This window comes from Quercus lobata, chromosome 10, assembly GCF_001633185.2.
Source record: "Quercus lobata isolate SW786 chromosome 10, ValleyOak3.0 Primary Assembly, whole genome shotgun sequence".
NCBI lineage: Eukaryota > Viridiplantae > Streptophyta > Magnoliopsida > Fagales > Fagaceae > Quercus > Quercus lobata.
In genome coordinates this window covers 16,059,756-16,077,523 of record NC_044913.1, presented here as the reverse complement: position 1 = coordinate 16,077,523, position 17,768 = coordinate 16,059,756, and the positions used below count along the sequence as shown (strand labels likewise).

Below are 17,768 nucleotides of genomic sequence, written 5' to 3'. Positions count from 1 at the left end.
GAGTCTCTCTCCTTTGATATATAGGTTATGTCTGTTTACTCTTCCAATTGCTTTCTCTTTTGTATCTGCGCTGGTTTAATGCACCAATATTTGCGTTTCCCACCCTTCACCACCTTTTTCTTTTTCCTTTTTTATATAATTGTATTGCTTGGGAAAATTTAAAATGTGAGTTGAGTTACAAAATTTCTTAACAGACAATTACTACTTTAAAATGCTTAGTTACTGAAAAGTCAAGTCACATAAATGTAGTATTTAAATTTTGGATATTTTTTTTCTTAGTAACTAAGAAAGAAGAGAGTAGAAAAAGGTAATTATGACATGATATTAAAAACATTACCAATTATGGGTAACCTTTTTAGATACTTTGCACTTGAAAAGAAATTATAGTAAAATAATAATAGTATGAGTAATAGTGCACATTTTGTAGTAAAAATAATATATTTATTATTAGTTTATTGAGTTCGACATGTAAATTCTTTTTTTTTTTTAAGAAAGCACGTAAATTCATTCTAATTATGGATCTCGATAAAGATCCATTATCCATACACTTTATTGAAAATTGGATTAGAACAAAAAAAAAAAAAAAATACATGTAAGACAAGAGAGAGAGAGAGAGATTTAAGTGGGTTAAGGGGCATTTATAACAAATATTAATTGTGTAAACTTTAATGTAAATTTTTATTTATAAAAAGAGTAGAATGTGAATGATGTAATTAATACTTTTTAAAAATGGAATAAATGAATAGAGTTGGTGACGTAAGAACGTTTAATTCTCTACTTAAAATTATATGTGTTTACTTGAAATTTGTGCCCAATTTTAATTTTATTTTGTAACGTATAAAATTATCATTTAATAGAATATTAAATATATCTTAACTTTTTAAAAAAAGAAAAAAGAAAAAAATATATCTTATCTTAACTTGTGTATCTCTACCAATTTTTTTTTTTTAAATAATCTTATAAAACATCCTTCTCACAACAAGTGTGGGTCTCATCCCACACATATGACACTCTTTACATTTTGTAAGAGATATTTTATGAGGTACTTTTTTCCTCTTCAATCACTAACCAAATGCTTAAGTAATTTTGAAATAACTTTTTCACATGGCACATTTTGATTGGTGCGCATCATTTTCAATGATATTACTTTTTATTGTATCCATGGATTTTTTTTTTTTTTTTTAAGAATCATAATCCATAATTTTATTAGTTATAAAAAATTGCTGTGAAATTTATTGAGCCTTTAGACATGCCATACTTTATATATATTTTTTCATAAATATAATTCGATAATAACAATAGAGAAATGGAGTAATGCCATATATAATTACTCACCCCATATATGTAACGTCCCTACGCAAAGTCCAAAACCAAAACCCAGTTTGGAAGAAAGCAAAATTGTGGAAAGGAAACTTGAAAGCAGCACCCAAAAGCCATGGTGGTTTTCCAAAGTGGGTTACCTCTATTTTGCCAACAGTTCAGGGCACTGTTACGGAAAAACATCATCCTTGCAAAGCGAAACAAAAGGTCTACGTTGATCCAACTCTTTGCGTCCTTCATATTCGTGTTCCTCTTGTTTAGCATTGAGAAAGGCAACAAACTGAGCTATGGCAAAGTCACTGACCCAAAGGTGGTGGCCTCGTTCCCAATCCCTCCATGTGAGCACAAGGCTCACATCAGGAAACCGTGCTTCGACTTTGTGTGGAGTGGGAATGGAAGCTCCACCATTAACACCATTGTCACTGCCATCATGAACAATAATCCTGGTCGTCAGATTCCCATCAAGAAGGTACTACATATGTATATGTTTGTGTCATGTGTACCACTAATACGTATATTTATGTGGGTGTTATTTTATATATATATATATATGAAATGTTGTTTCACTCTTTTAGACAGTTTATTTCACTTTGTGACTTTGAGCCACTTCAAAAATCTTATGAACTGATAGTGAGTTAGATGGAACTTGAGACTTTTGGATTTACGACATATCTATCAAGTCAATTGAGTCCATCATCCGGGTGTCTTAAAAAGATTATATATGGATGTTACTTTACATGTTGTAATTTTTTTTTTTTAAATTATGGTACTAAATCTTGCAAAGCCAAACAAATGGATTATTTTGATGCTACCAATTATTGTACTGAAGTGTTTTGTATTGCCTTTTTAAAAAAAGAAATTTCGTTTTATGCGTATTTTTGAGTAATATTTCGTATTCCAGCTTGATAAATTTTGTTTATAATGATAATTATCAAAATATTGTATATAGGAAATAGTATATACATTTATGTGAGATTGTTTTGCTAAATAAAAAGCACAAAGGGAGTAGGCTACCAGCCATAGCTACCTAGGTTAAAATTTGAATTCAAGATCTATACCACACAAAAACCCTAATCACAAGGCCACGCTCCTAGGTGGTGGGTCGGGTGATGATGATGTGGTATCACTCAAGTGATTTACAAAAGAAAAATGCTAAAACTACCATTAATTTTACTGTTAAAAAAATAAAAAGTTAGATAATTGATGTGGCAAACTGGACAAGAATATAATTGGTATCACATCAATAATATAATAAAGAAAATTTTGAATAATTTTGTTTTGTATTTAAAAGTTAACACATCAATTTGTAAGATTTAGTAAATTTGTAGTAGATATTGCATCAATCACTCTTCATCAAAACATGTTAATTTAATAAAAATTATAAAGAGATTTAGTGTTACTTTCTAATAGTCAGAAGCTATAGTGTAATTAAGTTTATGGTACCATGAAGTAAATTTACCTTTTTTTCTTTTTTCTTCTTTTTTTTTTTTTTTTTTTTTTTTTTTTTTTTTTTTTTTTTTTTTTGTGTAAGAGATGTAAAGTTCCCGTTCTGTTTTAAATTATAACATGATACACTATGTCATGATATCAAATCTTCCAAGATGTTTTCAATCTAAGAACCATGGTTGATTGTTATATTGTTAAAAATCTTTTGCTTTTATATTCACTACCACAAAGTTTGGGCAGGTCTATAAAGAAGCATATTGCATGAGCATATTTAGAACGTCATATACCATGAAAAAACTGGTTCTGTTCCTTGTTTGTGCAGGTCAAAGCATTTGGAACACAGAAAGAGGTAGATGCATGGCTCTTAAGCAATCCTAGGCGGAGTGCGGGAGCTTTACATTTTATAGTGAGGAACAAGACTGTGATAAGCTATGGCATTCAAACTAACTTCACTTCAATTACTAAGCGAGAAGATCGCACATTCAAGTTTCAAATTCCACTTCAATTGGCTGCTGAGCGTGAAATTGCTAGGTCTCTCATTGGAGGTCATAAACATTGTCTTTATTTGTTACTTTACATATGATTCTACTTAACAGGTCCTCTTGCATTTGTCATTTTTTTTTATCACTCTACTTTTTGAATTTTAGATCCTAACTTTAGCTGGGTTGTTGGGCTTAAGGAATTTGCACACCCAAGAATAGAATTCTCCTCTTCTTTGGATGCAATGGTACCTCCATTTTTCCTTGCAGCTGCCATGTTTGGTTTTGTGTTTCAAATGGGTTCTTTGGTCACTGAGAAAGAGCTCAAACTTCGCCAGGTATTCATGACTATATAAATTCTGAACTTTTGAAGATGGAACTAATTAAGAATTCTGGCCCTTACAGGATTAGCACTGCTGCGTGTTTGATTCCACTTTATTGTCTTATGTCTTGGTTTCTGCATACTCTTATTATTTCCAACAGGCAATGACTATGATGGGTCTATATGACTCTGCTTTCTGGTTGTCATGGCTCACATGGGAGGGAATTCTTACAGTTCTTTCATCAATTTTAATGGTTGTCTTTGGAATGCTGTTTCGATTTGATATTTTCGTGAAGAACAGCTTTGCAGTTGTCTTCCTTCTGTTCTTTCTTTTCCAAATCAATATGGTAAATTTCTATCTTGCAACACTAGCTATACTATGATGAAATTTCAGAAAATATCTTGTTCAATTTTTCATTTAGTAGATTTTACTACGAAGTTCAATTCAAAGAACAAAAGAAAAGAAATAAGTGATAGAAAATGGCATATGCTGTCCCAAATAGAGCTACAATAATGGAGAAAACCTATTTGTAAACTGCAGTGGTTAAAATGCACATGTTCAATATATACAAGCTTTCACATGCACTTAAATCATATTCTAAGAATTCTACCAAAAAAAAAAAAAAGAAAATTCACACCTCTCTGTAAAAGAAACTTAAGCAATTGAATCCATAAGAAGTTAAGCAGTCTTTAAATAAATTTTGTTGTTCCTGAATATTATTCCATTATTTGGTTTGCTTTCAATTTTTAATTAAAAATGTCTAGTGCTAACATACTTTGCTAAATTGTTCTAACTTATGATGCTAGCTTAGTTTTGCATTCATGTTGTCGACCTTCATTAGCAAGTCATCTTCAACAACAACAATGGGATTCTCTATATTTGTCATTGGTTTCATAACTCAGGCAAGATTCTAATGCTAAATCCTAAGAAAATGGGTTTTCCATTTGATTGTAATAATTTTTTTGTTTTTTTGTTTTGGTCTCAGATGACAGTAGCATTTGGATTCCCCTATGATCAATCCTTTGCTATAAAGTATAGAATTCTGTGGTCATTTTTTCCACCAAATCTGCTTGCCCAGGCCCTTAACATGTTTACAGATGCGAGTTCACAGCCTGAAGGTGTTGGCATTAGCTGGGGTAGGCGGGCTGACTGTCCACCAGACGATAGTGATTGTGTAATGACAATTGTAAGTACACACTTCAATTCTCAATATCTTAATATCAATTTACATCAACATAGCTTTCCGTTTATTTTCTATCCTTTTTCCACTATTTACATTTTTGTTCTCTTTTCTCATGTTCTTTCAGGATGGTATATATAAGTGGCTTGCATCTACATTTTTCCTGTGGTTTATTTTGGCTATCTACTTTGATAACATAATCCCAAATGCATCTGGTTTGAGGAAACCATTGTTCTACTTTTTAAATCCTTCATATTGGACAGGCAAAGGTGGAAACAAGGTGAAAGGTAAATTCTTGATATATATGTGGCCACTGCTTCTCCTTGTTAGCTGATATCAAAGATAGGCACTTATTTTGCAGTTTCTTTTTGCAGAGGGCAACATTTGCAGGTGCATTGGTTTAGAGCCATTGCCTGAGCTTATTACTCCAGATGATGAAGATGTCCTTGAAGAGGAAAACCTTGTAAAACAACAAGCCAGGGAGGGGATTGATGATCCAAATGCTGCAGTTCAGATACATGGCCTTGTAAAAACATATCCTAAGACCATAAAAATTGGTTGTTGTCGATGCAAACAGACTCCACCTTACCATGCTATTAATGTAAGAATTGTAGGAAAGTATATACTTTCCATGTTAATATAAGAATATCTTGACATTTAACTTTTGTTGCATGCTTTGGAGGAGAAGAAAGTTGTTGTTTTCATCCCTCCATTATATTTTAGTTTACACATAGTTGTGAGGACTTAACATTTTATAGTTTCTATATTTAGAGGTGTTTGGGAAATTGACATAAGTACCTATATTTAGAGATGTTTGCGAAATTGACATAAACAATGTATATCATGAGTTTAGTGCACATTTTATGACTTTCCTGTTTCTCCATTATTTAAAATTTTATATTGCATTACTACCTTAGTGGACATAGCTTGTCCAACATGAATAAATACAATTTATCAAATTGGTTGATAGTTGTCAAAAGATAGTCATTTGGAAGAATCAAGTTAAGGGCAGATCCTGCTATAATTACTTGAGCAGGTGTATAATTGGAGTTTAGGGATCTCAATATGAATGTTGTAGGAAAAATTGAGCACATGATACAAACCATGATTATTCACTTGTTATGATAACCATTACCTTTGTGCAAATTTATTCCAGGGCTTATGGGTGAATTTTAGAAAAGATCAGCTATTTTGTCTTCTTGGACCAAATGGAGCTGGAAAAACTACAACAATCAATTGTTTAACAGGCATTTCCCCAGTGACCGGAGGAGATGGTAGGTTCTCTTCCATTTTTTTTTCCCTTTTTTGGGTTCATGATTTACAATTTCCTTGGAATGTAATTGCATTGTACACTACCTTGTTAATAGCAACCATTTATGGACACTCTGTTCGAAATTCTGTTGGCATGTCAAACATCCGAAAACTCATAGGAATTTGTCCACAGGTAATAGCCCTTCTGTTTCTCAAGTTTTTGTGTTAATAGCATGCATAGTTTAAGTCTATATAATCAAAAATATTTCCACTAAATAGCAATAATATATTTATTAGGAAATTAGAGACTAACACTTGCTTGGATCTTGTATCACCATAGTTTGATATTCTTTGGGATGCGTTGTCTGGTCAAGAGCACCTCTACCTCTTTGCAAGTATCAAAGGCCTACCACCAAATTACATTGAATCGGTATATTCCTTCTTACCATTGATTAAGGACTCTGAACATGTTTTTTAATCCCAAACCAGGCATCTACTTGCAATTTTCTTTGAAGATGTTGTTCTAAATAGATGCTTATTTCCATTCTTGATGAGCTCATTTGATACAAAATGACTCTTTAAACTCTCCACTTCTTAAAGACAAAAGCTTTGACTGAAATGTAGATTGCTCATAAATTATTGGATGAGGTGAGACTCACTGAATCAGCCAATGGAAGAGCTGGTAGTTACAGTGGTGGAATGAAACGTCGCCTCAGCTTTGCAATAGCCCTTATTGGTGATCCGAAATTAGTCATTTTAGATGAACCGGTAAACAGATAAGAAATCTTTCCTTTATACATTGGTTTACTTGATATGTTTATGTGATGTAATTTGTGATTTGCAGACAACTGGCATGGATCCAATATCAAGAAGGCATGTTTGGGATATAATAAAGGATGCAAAGAGAGGGCGTGCAATTGTACTAACAACACACTCAATGGAAGAAGCTGACATCCTAGGTGATCGGATAGGAATCATGGCAAAGGGTAGGCTTCGTTGCATTGGAACATCAATCAGGTTAAAGTCACGGTTTGGGACAGGTTTTATTGCCAATGTGAGCTTCTCTAGAAGTGATGTTGGACAAGCTCTTCCTGTTGAAGATACAATCACTGAAACTCATGAGGCTGTAAAGCAGTTCTTTAAATATGTAAGTTGAATAAGTACAATGATCCAAAATTTGTTTGGGCTCACAAATGGTTGGTTTTTCTTATATTGGGAAAATTTGGACAGAATTTGAACATAGAGCCAAAAGTGGAGAATGAGGCCTTCCTAACTTTTGTCATTCCTCATGATAGAGAGAGCCTTTTAAGGGTAAGCGTGTTATGCTTTCTACTTTGTTATCTTCACATGGAAACTATCTTTTGTTCTTGGTTTTCAATTTGAACTTGGATGAAACACCAATCACTGTATATGTTAGTTAATACATGTGTTGGGTACACACGTATGAGTGAAAGTCTCACATGAAGAAAAAACATAAATATAAATTGAGGTATTAATATAACATACTCGGGCCCAAAGGCTTAAGCTTTTGATTTAAGTGGTGTCCTAATATCTTATATTAAGTCTTTAAGAGTCTCCCCGAGGTTTTGTCTTCCGAACATGTTGTATCGTAGCCAATGTTGGTGTGCACAAGGTGGTAAGGTTATACCTTTTGCAGATAGGGCAGGTACAAGTCCTTTTCACAGTTGGAGCAAGGACAGGTTGCATGTACTTGGAGCCAACACAAGTTGACATGGACGTATGGGGTCCCCATAGTAGGATTTGTTCATGGCCCATAAAGAGGTCTTGGAGCCCACAAAGAGACAATGCACTCACTCTTGAGGAGAAGATTGTTGGGTATATATGTATGAGTAAAAGTCCCGTAGGAAGAAAAAATGAAAAAGTTGAAGAATTAATTTAACATAACTGGGTCCATTTCAATAGGCTTAAGTTTTTGGCTTGAGTGATGTTATCCCTACTACCATATAGGATAGGGATTTATGATCCTTTCCCTATTGTATTAGCTCAGACGCAGTTGCACACTTCCGCAATTCACATAAAGCATTCTTTGGGTTATCCTGAAAAAGAAAGGGAATGAATGTTTTACAAGAAATAGTATATAAGCCAAAATGCAATTCTTGACATGCTTCTAGAAAGATTAGATGCTATATTTACAGTGCCAAAAAATGGACCTTGATTACAACAAAATTTATTCTATAATTCTATATATAACTTTCCTTGATGTTAGACTATTAGTTTTGGGGAATGATACTGTCACAATTTCAGCATTTATGTTTCTTTTTTTTTTTTTTTTTTCAATGATGTTCGAACAGAAATTTTTCAAGGATCTTGAAGAAAGAAAGAGAGAATTTGGAATAACTGACATCCAAATTGGCCTTACAACTCTTAATGAAGTTTTCTTAAACATTGCAAAGAAGGCAGAGCTAGAGAGTGCCAGTGTTGAGGGGAGGTTAACAACTTTGACTTTAACATTAGGAACCTCATTTCAGGTACATAATTTATTTTATGTTACTATATTGTTTTAGAAAGCTACTGTTTAGTGCTTGCATATAGATTTGATTCATTTATCTTTTAATTATAATTATTATTATGCAGATACCTATAGGAGCTCAACTAGTGAGGATTCCAGAAAGTGAGTCTGCAGAAAATCCTACAGGCCTTATGGTAGAAGTATACTGGGACCAAGATGATGCTGGTAACCTCCGCATTTCTGGCCACTCGAATGAGATGCCAATACCTCCTGGTGCTCAAGCAATGGCCTCTTCATCAAATTCTAACACAGACTCAGGCCAAACAGGACCAATTCAAGCAACTGTGATTGATCCATCATTCCTAAATAGACATGATTAAACCCATCAAACTAGTAATATAAATTATAAATAATAAAGTTACTTAGAATATTATTGTATATTGTACTTTCAATCATCACAACCATTTGGCAGCATGTGATTTGGTTAATACACGTCTCTGGCTAGGTTATCAAACCTAGGAAAAAGTATCTTATATATTAGCTATATGTAGCATCTCTCTCACATTATGAGGGCCCCCTCCACCTATAGGATCCACACGAAGTGAGAGATGTCAATGTAGCTAATACATGAGATACCACCTTCAAATCTAGAGCTTAGCTAGCCAGCAACTACAAAATATGTAGTAGCAAATTTCTAGTTTGACCAAGTGACATGAAGCTATGATTGATGGGAGGGCTTCCAAGTGATAAATGATTTTTTAATTTTGTGTAACAATTGCATGCAACATCCCTCTTACTTGTCCCACCCCAATATGAAAGAGATGTTGCATGCAATGATTACATATAATACCATCCCGTGATAAATGATGGCCAATAAAAAATGGGGGTTATTTGGTACTCAATCCATTCTTTCGAAATAAGAAGGTAGTTGTCTAGTGAAAACTATTGCCCCTTTTTTATCAATGGAGAAACTCATGTGCCTTGACTTAGCTCTAAGTTTTTTAGTTCTCTTCCCTATGCAAGAAGTTAGAGGAAGATGTTTGTACATGGCATATATGATAAGGATGTTGGTTAAGGAGTGTTTAGGTAGATTTTTGGAAAGGCCATCAATTGGTTCTATCAACCTAAGTTCAGAGTAAAAGGGAATCAAGCCCAACTCACGATAGTAGTTTTTTTTTGGTAGGAAAAGATATATAGAAACAATACACTCTGGTATGAGATAGAGACAATGGTGCAAGACAAAGAAGAACATGCAAGGACTCACTAATGATAAAGACAAACGGAATATCTATTAAAGTATTGCACAAATTATAGAAATAATTGCCTTTAATGCTATATAACATAGTGGGGAAAATGAGACAGATGATGAAGGAGAGAGAGAGTAGACACTACTCGTGCCACCACACACACAAACGTTATTCCCTTAGGTGACTTAACTCTTTTTTTATGACCCATCTAACCTGTGACCTAACCTTTTTTAAAATAAAATAAAATAAAATTTAGACAACTAACTGGGTGCACAACTCAAGTCAATCAACGATTTTAGCAACTGCTATTTTATGGTCCTAATGTCCTATATGTATTAAATGTAAGTTTAATCATGTGTATATGAGCTCTTAGATACCCTTCCTTTGCAAATTGGTTTAAGGGTGAGTTCTATCCATGATTTTGTATCATTCACCCTTGAAAACCATTTTAATCTAGTAAGCAATTTTAATCTAGCCTCTAGGTCACCCCCTCCGAGACCCGACCACAAAGCCTCAACTTATTTGATCTCATACTCAATGAGTTATGTCTGATTACTTGATGTGGTGGTTGACACTGATACCAAATGTTAGGAACCCATGAGTAGAATTCACCCTTGTAAAAGGGCTTATAAATACATGGTTAAGCTTTATCATGTGCATTTAAGCTTTTGGAGACCCTTCCCATGCAAGTCAATTTTCAAGGGTGAAATCTACCCATGAGTTTGTATCATTCACCCTTGAAAACCATTTTAATCTAGTAAGCCATTTTAATCTAGCCTCTAGGTTGCTTCCTTCGAGACCCGACCACAAAACTGGAACTCATTTGATCCCATACTCAATGAGCTGCATCCGATTACTCGACATTAGGGCTGTCCACGGGTTGGGTTTGTGCCCAACCCGGAACTGACCCGACGGAATTGGGTTTTGGAAAAACTCACCCACCGCCAACCGCCAAAGCCCAACCCGGAACTGACCCAACGGAATTGGGTTTTGGAAAACTCACCCACCGCCAACCGCCAAAGTAAACGGGTCGGGTGGATTAGACTTCAACGGGTGTGCGGACGGGTCGGTCGGAGTCAAAGATCTGAGAAAACGGCAAAAAAAGGGCAAGAAACTACGGGAAAAGGTGAGAAAAACCCAGATCCGGCGAAAATCTCATCGGAATCTATGAGATTTCGCCAAGTCCGGCGGTAATCTCACCGGATTTGATGAGATTTCGCTAGATTCGCTCAAAATTTCGTCAGATCTACGTCAAATAATGCTTGAATCTGGGTTTTTTGGCCAAGATCTGGGTTTTTTTTATAGCCGGAATCTAGAATTTTCTCGTCGGAATCTAGATTTCTCGCCGGAATCTGGGTTTTTCTCCAGATTATGGGTTTTTCACCGGTCGGTTTGGGTTTTTGGGGTTTTTAGGGAGAGAAACCGAAACCGACCTGCCGAAGTCGGTTTCTGGTGGAGAAAATCCGCCGCCGACCTCTGGAATAGGTCGGGTCGGCCAGTTTCGGATCGGTTCTGGTCGGGTCTTCGAGTGGGTCGGGTCACCGAATATGTTTGGACAGCCCTACTTGACATGGTGGTTGACTCTGATACCAAATGTTAAGAACCCATGAGTAGGTCTCACCCTTGTTTAGGGGCTTATAAATATATGGTTAAACTTACACTTACTCCATGTGGAATAGTAGGACCATCCTTAAAAACCGGCTTGCAAAAGGAGAATGCCTAAGAGCTTATATACACACGGTTAAGCTTACACTTAATCTATGAAGATTTCCAATGTTGAATCTACTACTAATGTGTAGTAGATTGTGGTGCAAGTCTTATTAAATATTTACTTGTTCTTCTCTACTTAATATGTTGTGTTTATTGTTAAAGTTTTATTACCTCTAATTAGACTCAGAATTGGCTATAAATTGGATAGTATTTGAGGATAAAAAGTTTCCTCTGAATTTACTAACTTGGTTATGAATTGCAAGTCCTTGTTGGCCTGGGAATGGGAAGCGCACTCTTAGACACTTCTGGAGAGAGGCTAATGGTTGTGCTAATCTTTTGCTGAAGAAAGGAGTTTCCAACTAGAATGTTAGTGCTAATCCTTGTTGGCCTGGGAATGTTAGTTGTTGTAAATTGTAATTGAACTGGCCTTGGGCCTGTTAGTGTTTTTGTTGGCCTATCACTATTTTTATTTCGTTTTGTATAGTGTCTATGTAAAGTCTGAGTGGCTCCACCTTTATGTTGGTGTCTTTCTTGACTCTATTTTTCAGTAATGAATCTTCTTTTAAAAATAAAATTAAAAAAAAAAAAAAAAAACTTTATTGTAAACCTTTATGTAATTATGTTGGTAGACATAGGACAATTATAGTCAATTTTTTTTTTTTTTTTGGGTAATTCCATTTTTGTTTAGAATAGAATGAAAGTAAAGAAATTTAAAGTTTGAATATTTTTCATAGTGTTCTAAATATAGGTCGAACTTCTAATACTAAACACAAATCAACCTGACTTGGCTACAATCCAATTAATCCAACCCATTTTCAACATGCCCATTTTGCCATGTCTAGTTTTGGCAAAAGAAAAAAAAATTTAAATGTTTCCTTTTATTTTATGGGAAATGCTAACGAATGTCCTTAGGGCACTGGTTAAAAATCCATTTAAAGAAATTTTTTATGGGAAAAAAAAAATTAATGTTTTGACAACTTTTTTCATTTTCCATAAAAGTTGTGTCAAAATTTTCCTAAAATAGATTGTTAACCAATACTCTAAGGGCACTTGTTAGCATGACCCTTATTTTATTTATTAAAAATATATATATACAAGTCGGGTTGGGTAATACCTGTACCCAATTTGGCAAGTTCAAGCATGCAAGGAAACTCACACCTAATGAAAAGTGTTACACTTCTATGTATAATAAAACTCATGAGCGTGGTCGATACATATCTATGATACAATATTCTTTTACTTCTATTCAAATTGTATTACACAACACTAAGAACTATGCTAGCTACCTTATACTTAAGATCTGTTTGGTTGGCGGATAAAAAGGTGGAGGAATAGAAGATATTTTAGTTTTCTCTGAAGGTGTTTAGTTGAAAGGGGGGAAAAGTGGAGGGATAGAAAACTCATTTGTTTGGTTGAGGAGAAAAGTGAGAGGATGGAAAAAAGTAAATTGTGTAAATTTAATCTCATGCACTATTAAATAATTTTTTTAAAAAAATAGTTTATTAGTAAAAAAAAAGACTAGAGTTCGAGTAAAAAAAAAAAAAAAATCAACATGTAAAAAGTGAGGGAAAGAATGAGGGTAGAATGGTAATTACCATAAATTCCCCATCTTTCCTCCACATTTTCTATCCAATTTGGGGGGATAGAAAAGTGATGGGCATCAAGGCAAGGCAAGAAAACTTCCTCACCCCCATTTTCTCTCCCTCTATATCACCCCAACCATCCACCCCCCCCCCCCACCCACCCTATTTTCACTCCTATTTTCTCTCCCCTATTCACCCCAACCAAATGATCCCTTAAAGTGGAGGATATATATATATATATATATATATATATAAAAGATTTAGTTAATAAAATCTATAACAACCAAAAGTGACAAATATACCAAACTTTGAAGAAATCATATTTAAATATTATCAATTACTTAATTTAATAATAGATTATATCTTTATACTTGATAATGAACTACTGCAAATAAGGGAAACCTGAAAGACCTTTTCACCAATTTTTAAGACTAAATAAAATCCTAAAGTCCATAACAACCAAAAATTGTCCATATCTGGGATCAACAAAGACCTCAAATGCAGAATGTGGAAACATAAAGGGAAAAAGAACTAAAGAACGCACAATTTGAAAAATAAAAATAAAAATTAGTGACTACATTAGGCAAAGGCTTTTGGAGATTTTTGTTTTTATTTTTTGGAATTCTTTACATTCATGTGTATGTACGTATTGGGTTTAATAGAATTGGAATTATCTTTGAAACTTTAGTTTTGATTGAATAATGAAAGAAGAAGTATGTTCCAATATTTGGAGTCTTCTGTATATATGTGTTATTATAGTTTAAACTTGGTATTTGAGTTGTTAAATTGTTAATTTACAGTTTCATTGTTCATCTATTAATCATGAATAATAATATTGTTATTTGCAACCATCATGATATGGTATCAATAATGTGATCATTCCGAATGTTTTCCTTTAGAGTTTAGATAGAGTCTATTTTATAATTAAAAAATTTTACAATTAAAAGACTTTTGAAATTAATTTTAAAAAAAAAACAAATTATTGGATATGTTGGATCTTAAAGACTTCTATTAAACTTCATCCTTTATGGCATCATTAAAAAGAAAACTCATATAGATAGGTATTAGGATATTATTTGGAACTATCATAATGGACTAACGTATTACACATGGTACGGAGCTAATTATAACATCCTATGCTATAAATTAAAAATTGGGCCTATGGTTATCTTCACTTTTAAGCAAAATAGAAACTCTATTATCTAAGTTTTAAGAGATTAAAATTCTATTTCAAAAAATTTCTAGAACGTTAGATTTTATTTTATTTTAATTATTTCAATCATCTATCATAATAATTTTATATTGTAAAATAATAAAATTTATACTTTACATACAATCATTACTCCAGTTACCTTCTAAATGATGGAGGATATGAGAATACAATTTGTAGATTTATTATCAAGATAACATAGATTAGATTGGTGATGGATAGTAGATTTAATTGAGTATTGTGTGAAGTCATCATCATAGAATAACCCATGCCAGTATGTGTTATGTAGAACCAATGATATGAAAGAAAAAAAATTTCTAAACCATTATATTGAATAAAAAAATTACTTATTTTCATTCATTTTCAAGTTATATATTTCTTATAAGTCAAAATAAATACTTTTAATTTTTATTTAACTATTCTGTGCATTACGCGGGTTAGTGACTAGTTAAATTATAGATACATGAACCTGTTCTAGATTCGATCGACAGCCGCAGTTACCGAAATTAACAAAATAAATCTTCATATTTAAAACTGAAAACTTCATCCATTCAAAGTAAGATATAAAATCTATAGGCTATCATACACTCAAACACATAAAACAAATTAACAAATAAATTACCCTAGAATTTCATTTCTAATGAATTGGTCCATTTATATATATATGTGTGTGTGTGTGTGTGTGTGTGTGTAAGGGCTAAGAATTTGAGGCCCAAGCCCAAAATGTATAGAGTTTTGGCCCAATGAGCCCAAGACAATGAATTTGTAGAGAATGGATCAAAGAACTAGATCCTAATGAGTTGGACAATGGCTAGTATTGGATTAAATGACAATCAAGCACAAATAAAATGTATTGATGTCAATAGACTTTCTATCTGAGGAGGCCACAGTTATTGTATATTGATCACAGTTGGATACTGAGACAGTTTAGATTGCTATAGTGTTCTCTCTCTATTTTTCCAATCCCCTTCTCATGGGGGTTCTCCCACATTATATAGCTCTTTTCTAATCATCTTGACCCTACACTTGTTGATCATCTGAGTCCCTACCTGAGTGCCCATCCCATCAAACACCCATTTCAATCCTCAGAGGTCCTCTCCATATTAATGCGGCTGGAAAAATAACTACAGTGCATTTCATGCAGTGGTAGCAGTTTTTCCTTAGATATTTTGAGTTTCCTTCTCTCTCACATGTTCATAGGGCACATTTCTATTGTTAGAGTACATACTTGGACTGAATTCGTCGTGTTCGAGGAGGAATTCCTCGGATTTCCTTCCCTTCATCTCCCGCTTATGAGACTTTCACTGGAGATCATTTAATAGTTATTTGCTCCTCCTCGGACTTGTTAGTGTCCTCGGATAAAACTCAAGGCCCAATACATTATTTTGGGCCCTAGTCCCTACAATATATATATATATATATATATATATATATATATATATATATAAAAGAGGATTCCACCATTTAAACTAGACTTTTATGTGGTTCAAAAATACCCTCATTAATGAAAGACAACTTCTCTTAGAAATAGGGTTATAAATGTCAAATTTTATGATTTTTTCCCCTCACGTTCATCTTTTTATTCCCTAAAATTTAGCCTTTTTTATTTCTTTTTTTTATAATATATGCAAATTATTAACCTTTAGCCAAAAAAATTAGAAGAGCCTCTGAGCACGCGTAACACATGATTTCTTTTTTATAATAAATGCAAATTATTAACCTTTACCCAAAAATATAAATATATATATAAAAGAGAATTCTCCTCTTTAAACTATACTTTTACGTGGTTCAAAAATACTCTCATTAATGAAAGATGACTTCTCTTAGAAATAGGGTCATAAATGTCAAATTTTAGGATTTTTTCCTCTCACGTTCATCTTTTTATTTCCTAAAATTTAGCCTTTTTTTATTTCTTTTTTTATAATATATGCAAATTATTAAACTTTATCCAAAAAAATAGAAGAGTCTCTAAGCACGCGTAATGCATGATTTTTTTTTTTCTTATAATAAATGCAAATTATTAACCTTTATCCAAAAAAATAGAAGAGCCTCTGAATACATGCAACGCACGCATGTGCTTAGAAGCTAGTATGTGTGTGTGTGTGTGTGTGTGTGTGTGTGTGTGTGTGTGTGTGTGTTATTTATGGCCAGCCTGCTTATCTTAGCGTAAGGTGATTCTTCTAGACTTCATGACAAAGACAACATAACAGATTATTTGTGTTTGTGATCAACACATAGACTTGTTCATGGGCCTTTAGCTTTTACAAGTTCTCAGCTCACCTTGAAAAGCCCAAAATTGGGTCCATGGGTAAGCCTGAATAAGCCCACTCTCAACCCTCTTAAACCACACACATTTAAATTCCTCAAATAAATACATGAGCTTGGGCTATGTATGAAATTAAAAAATCACAAATAGGGATAGTGGACCCAAAAGAAGTCGGGCCTTGCTTTGTATGGGTTTTTAGAGCTTTTAACATAAGTAGCCATCAACAAGCAACAAGCAGTATAGATTGCGGCGAAGATGTTCCGCTTTACCATAACTTCAAACAAATGTATGAAATCGCTGCTACTTTACTGAGTACTGACACCAATTCAAATTTAGCAACTTAATTGAATAATTATATATGTTTTGTAGACACAAGAGGTTTTTGTTCTGTGTAAAATATATGGACCCTAAACTATAGCATTATTTGCAATGTCCACCCTAAATTATAAATGTTTTAATCAATATTCTATTTCGAAGTTAATTTGTAATGTAGTTTCAAAAAAGTTAATTTGTAATGTTAATCCCACTATCCAAATATTAGTTTTGAATTTAACAAATGAGTGAATTTTTTTGGTGGTAGGATGAACTAATTTGCCACTACTAACAAATTAGTTTTAGTTTGAAATTTCACCCAAATCAGACCACTAACTTATTCATTTTAGTACTGATTTTGTATGATAAAATAGATATTATAAAATAATCTCGAATTACAAAGTTGATTATAAAAATTTATAGTTTATAGTAGACATTGCAAATGAACTATAATTTAGGGTAGTGAATCATCGCAAATACTTCCAATTTTTTTTTTTTTTTTTTTTTGAGATACCAAATTTATTAAATTGGCTCATCTAATTTAGGTGGAAATGTAGCTTACTCTGCTAATATGACTACAATGCTCATGCAACTTAACATTCAAAGATGCAATTGTGACATGCTTGTTTATTGTGGCAGTTATTATACCAATGTTTACAATTTTGGATGTCCTAGTATCAGTGACTAACAACCTTCAAATAAATTACATTCTAATAATTTGGGTGTGGTCTCTTACATGTGATTAATTATTTTGTAAGTAATAATATATATTGGAGAAAAGGAACAACCTCATGCATACTTCGTTAAAACATGTGAATCATATGATACCCCTAAAGAATTAGGAGAAGTAATATAATTATAATCTTTACAACATGAACCAATTATAAATTGAAATTCTCTATGATCCAAGATATTAGACCACTCAAAGAATGTTCTCACTAGGAATAACTTAGGTACGTGATTGAGGTTAC

General features: G+C 33.2%; 1 protein-coding gene across 3 annotated transcripts; it reads left to right on the top strand.

Moving 5' to 3' along the window:
• Positions 1-1,376: 1,376 nt before the first annotated feature.
• On the top strand, positions 1,377-8,859 carry LOC115963121 (ABC transporter A family member 2-like). 3 transcript variants are annotated; one of them, XM_031082014.1, is made up of 16 exons: positions 1,377-1,789; positions 3,089-3,311; positions 3,414-3,583; positions 3,729-3,914; positions 4,375-4,470; positions 4,554-4,754; positions 4,876-5,035; positions 5,123-5,349; positions 5,905-6,022; positions 6,116-6,192; positions 6,340-6,429; positions 6,624-6,767; positions 6,844-7,146; positions 7,230-7,310; positions 8,312-8,488; positions 8,595-8,859. In XM_031082014.1, exons 1-16 carry the CDS (start codon positions 1,436-1,438, stop codon positions 8,847-8,849), a joined length of 2,862 nt encoding a protein of 953 aa, XP_030937874.1. In that variant the 5' UTR covers positions 1,377-1,435; the 3' UTR covers positions 8,850-8,859. The 3 variants fall into 3 exon arrangements, with proteins under 3 accessions (XP_030937874.1, XP_030937872.1, XP_030937873.1); XM_031082012.1 differs by lacking the exon at positions 4,375-4,470; XM_031082013.1 differs by lacking the exons at positions 4,375-4,470; positions 5,905-6,022; positions 6,116-6,192.
• Positions 8,860-17,768: the final 8,909 nt, after the last annotated feature.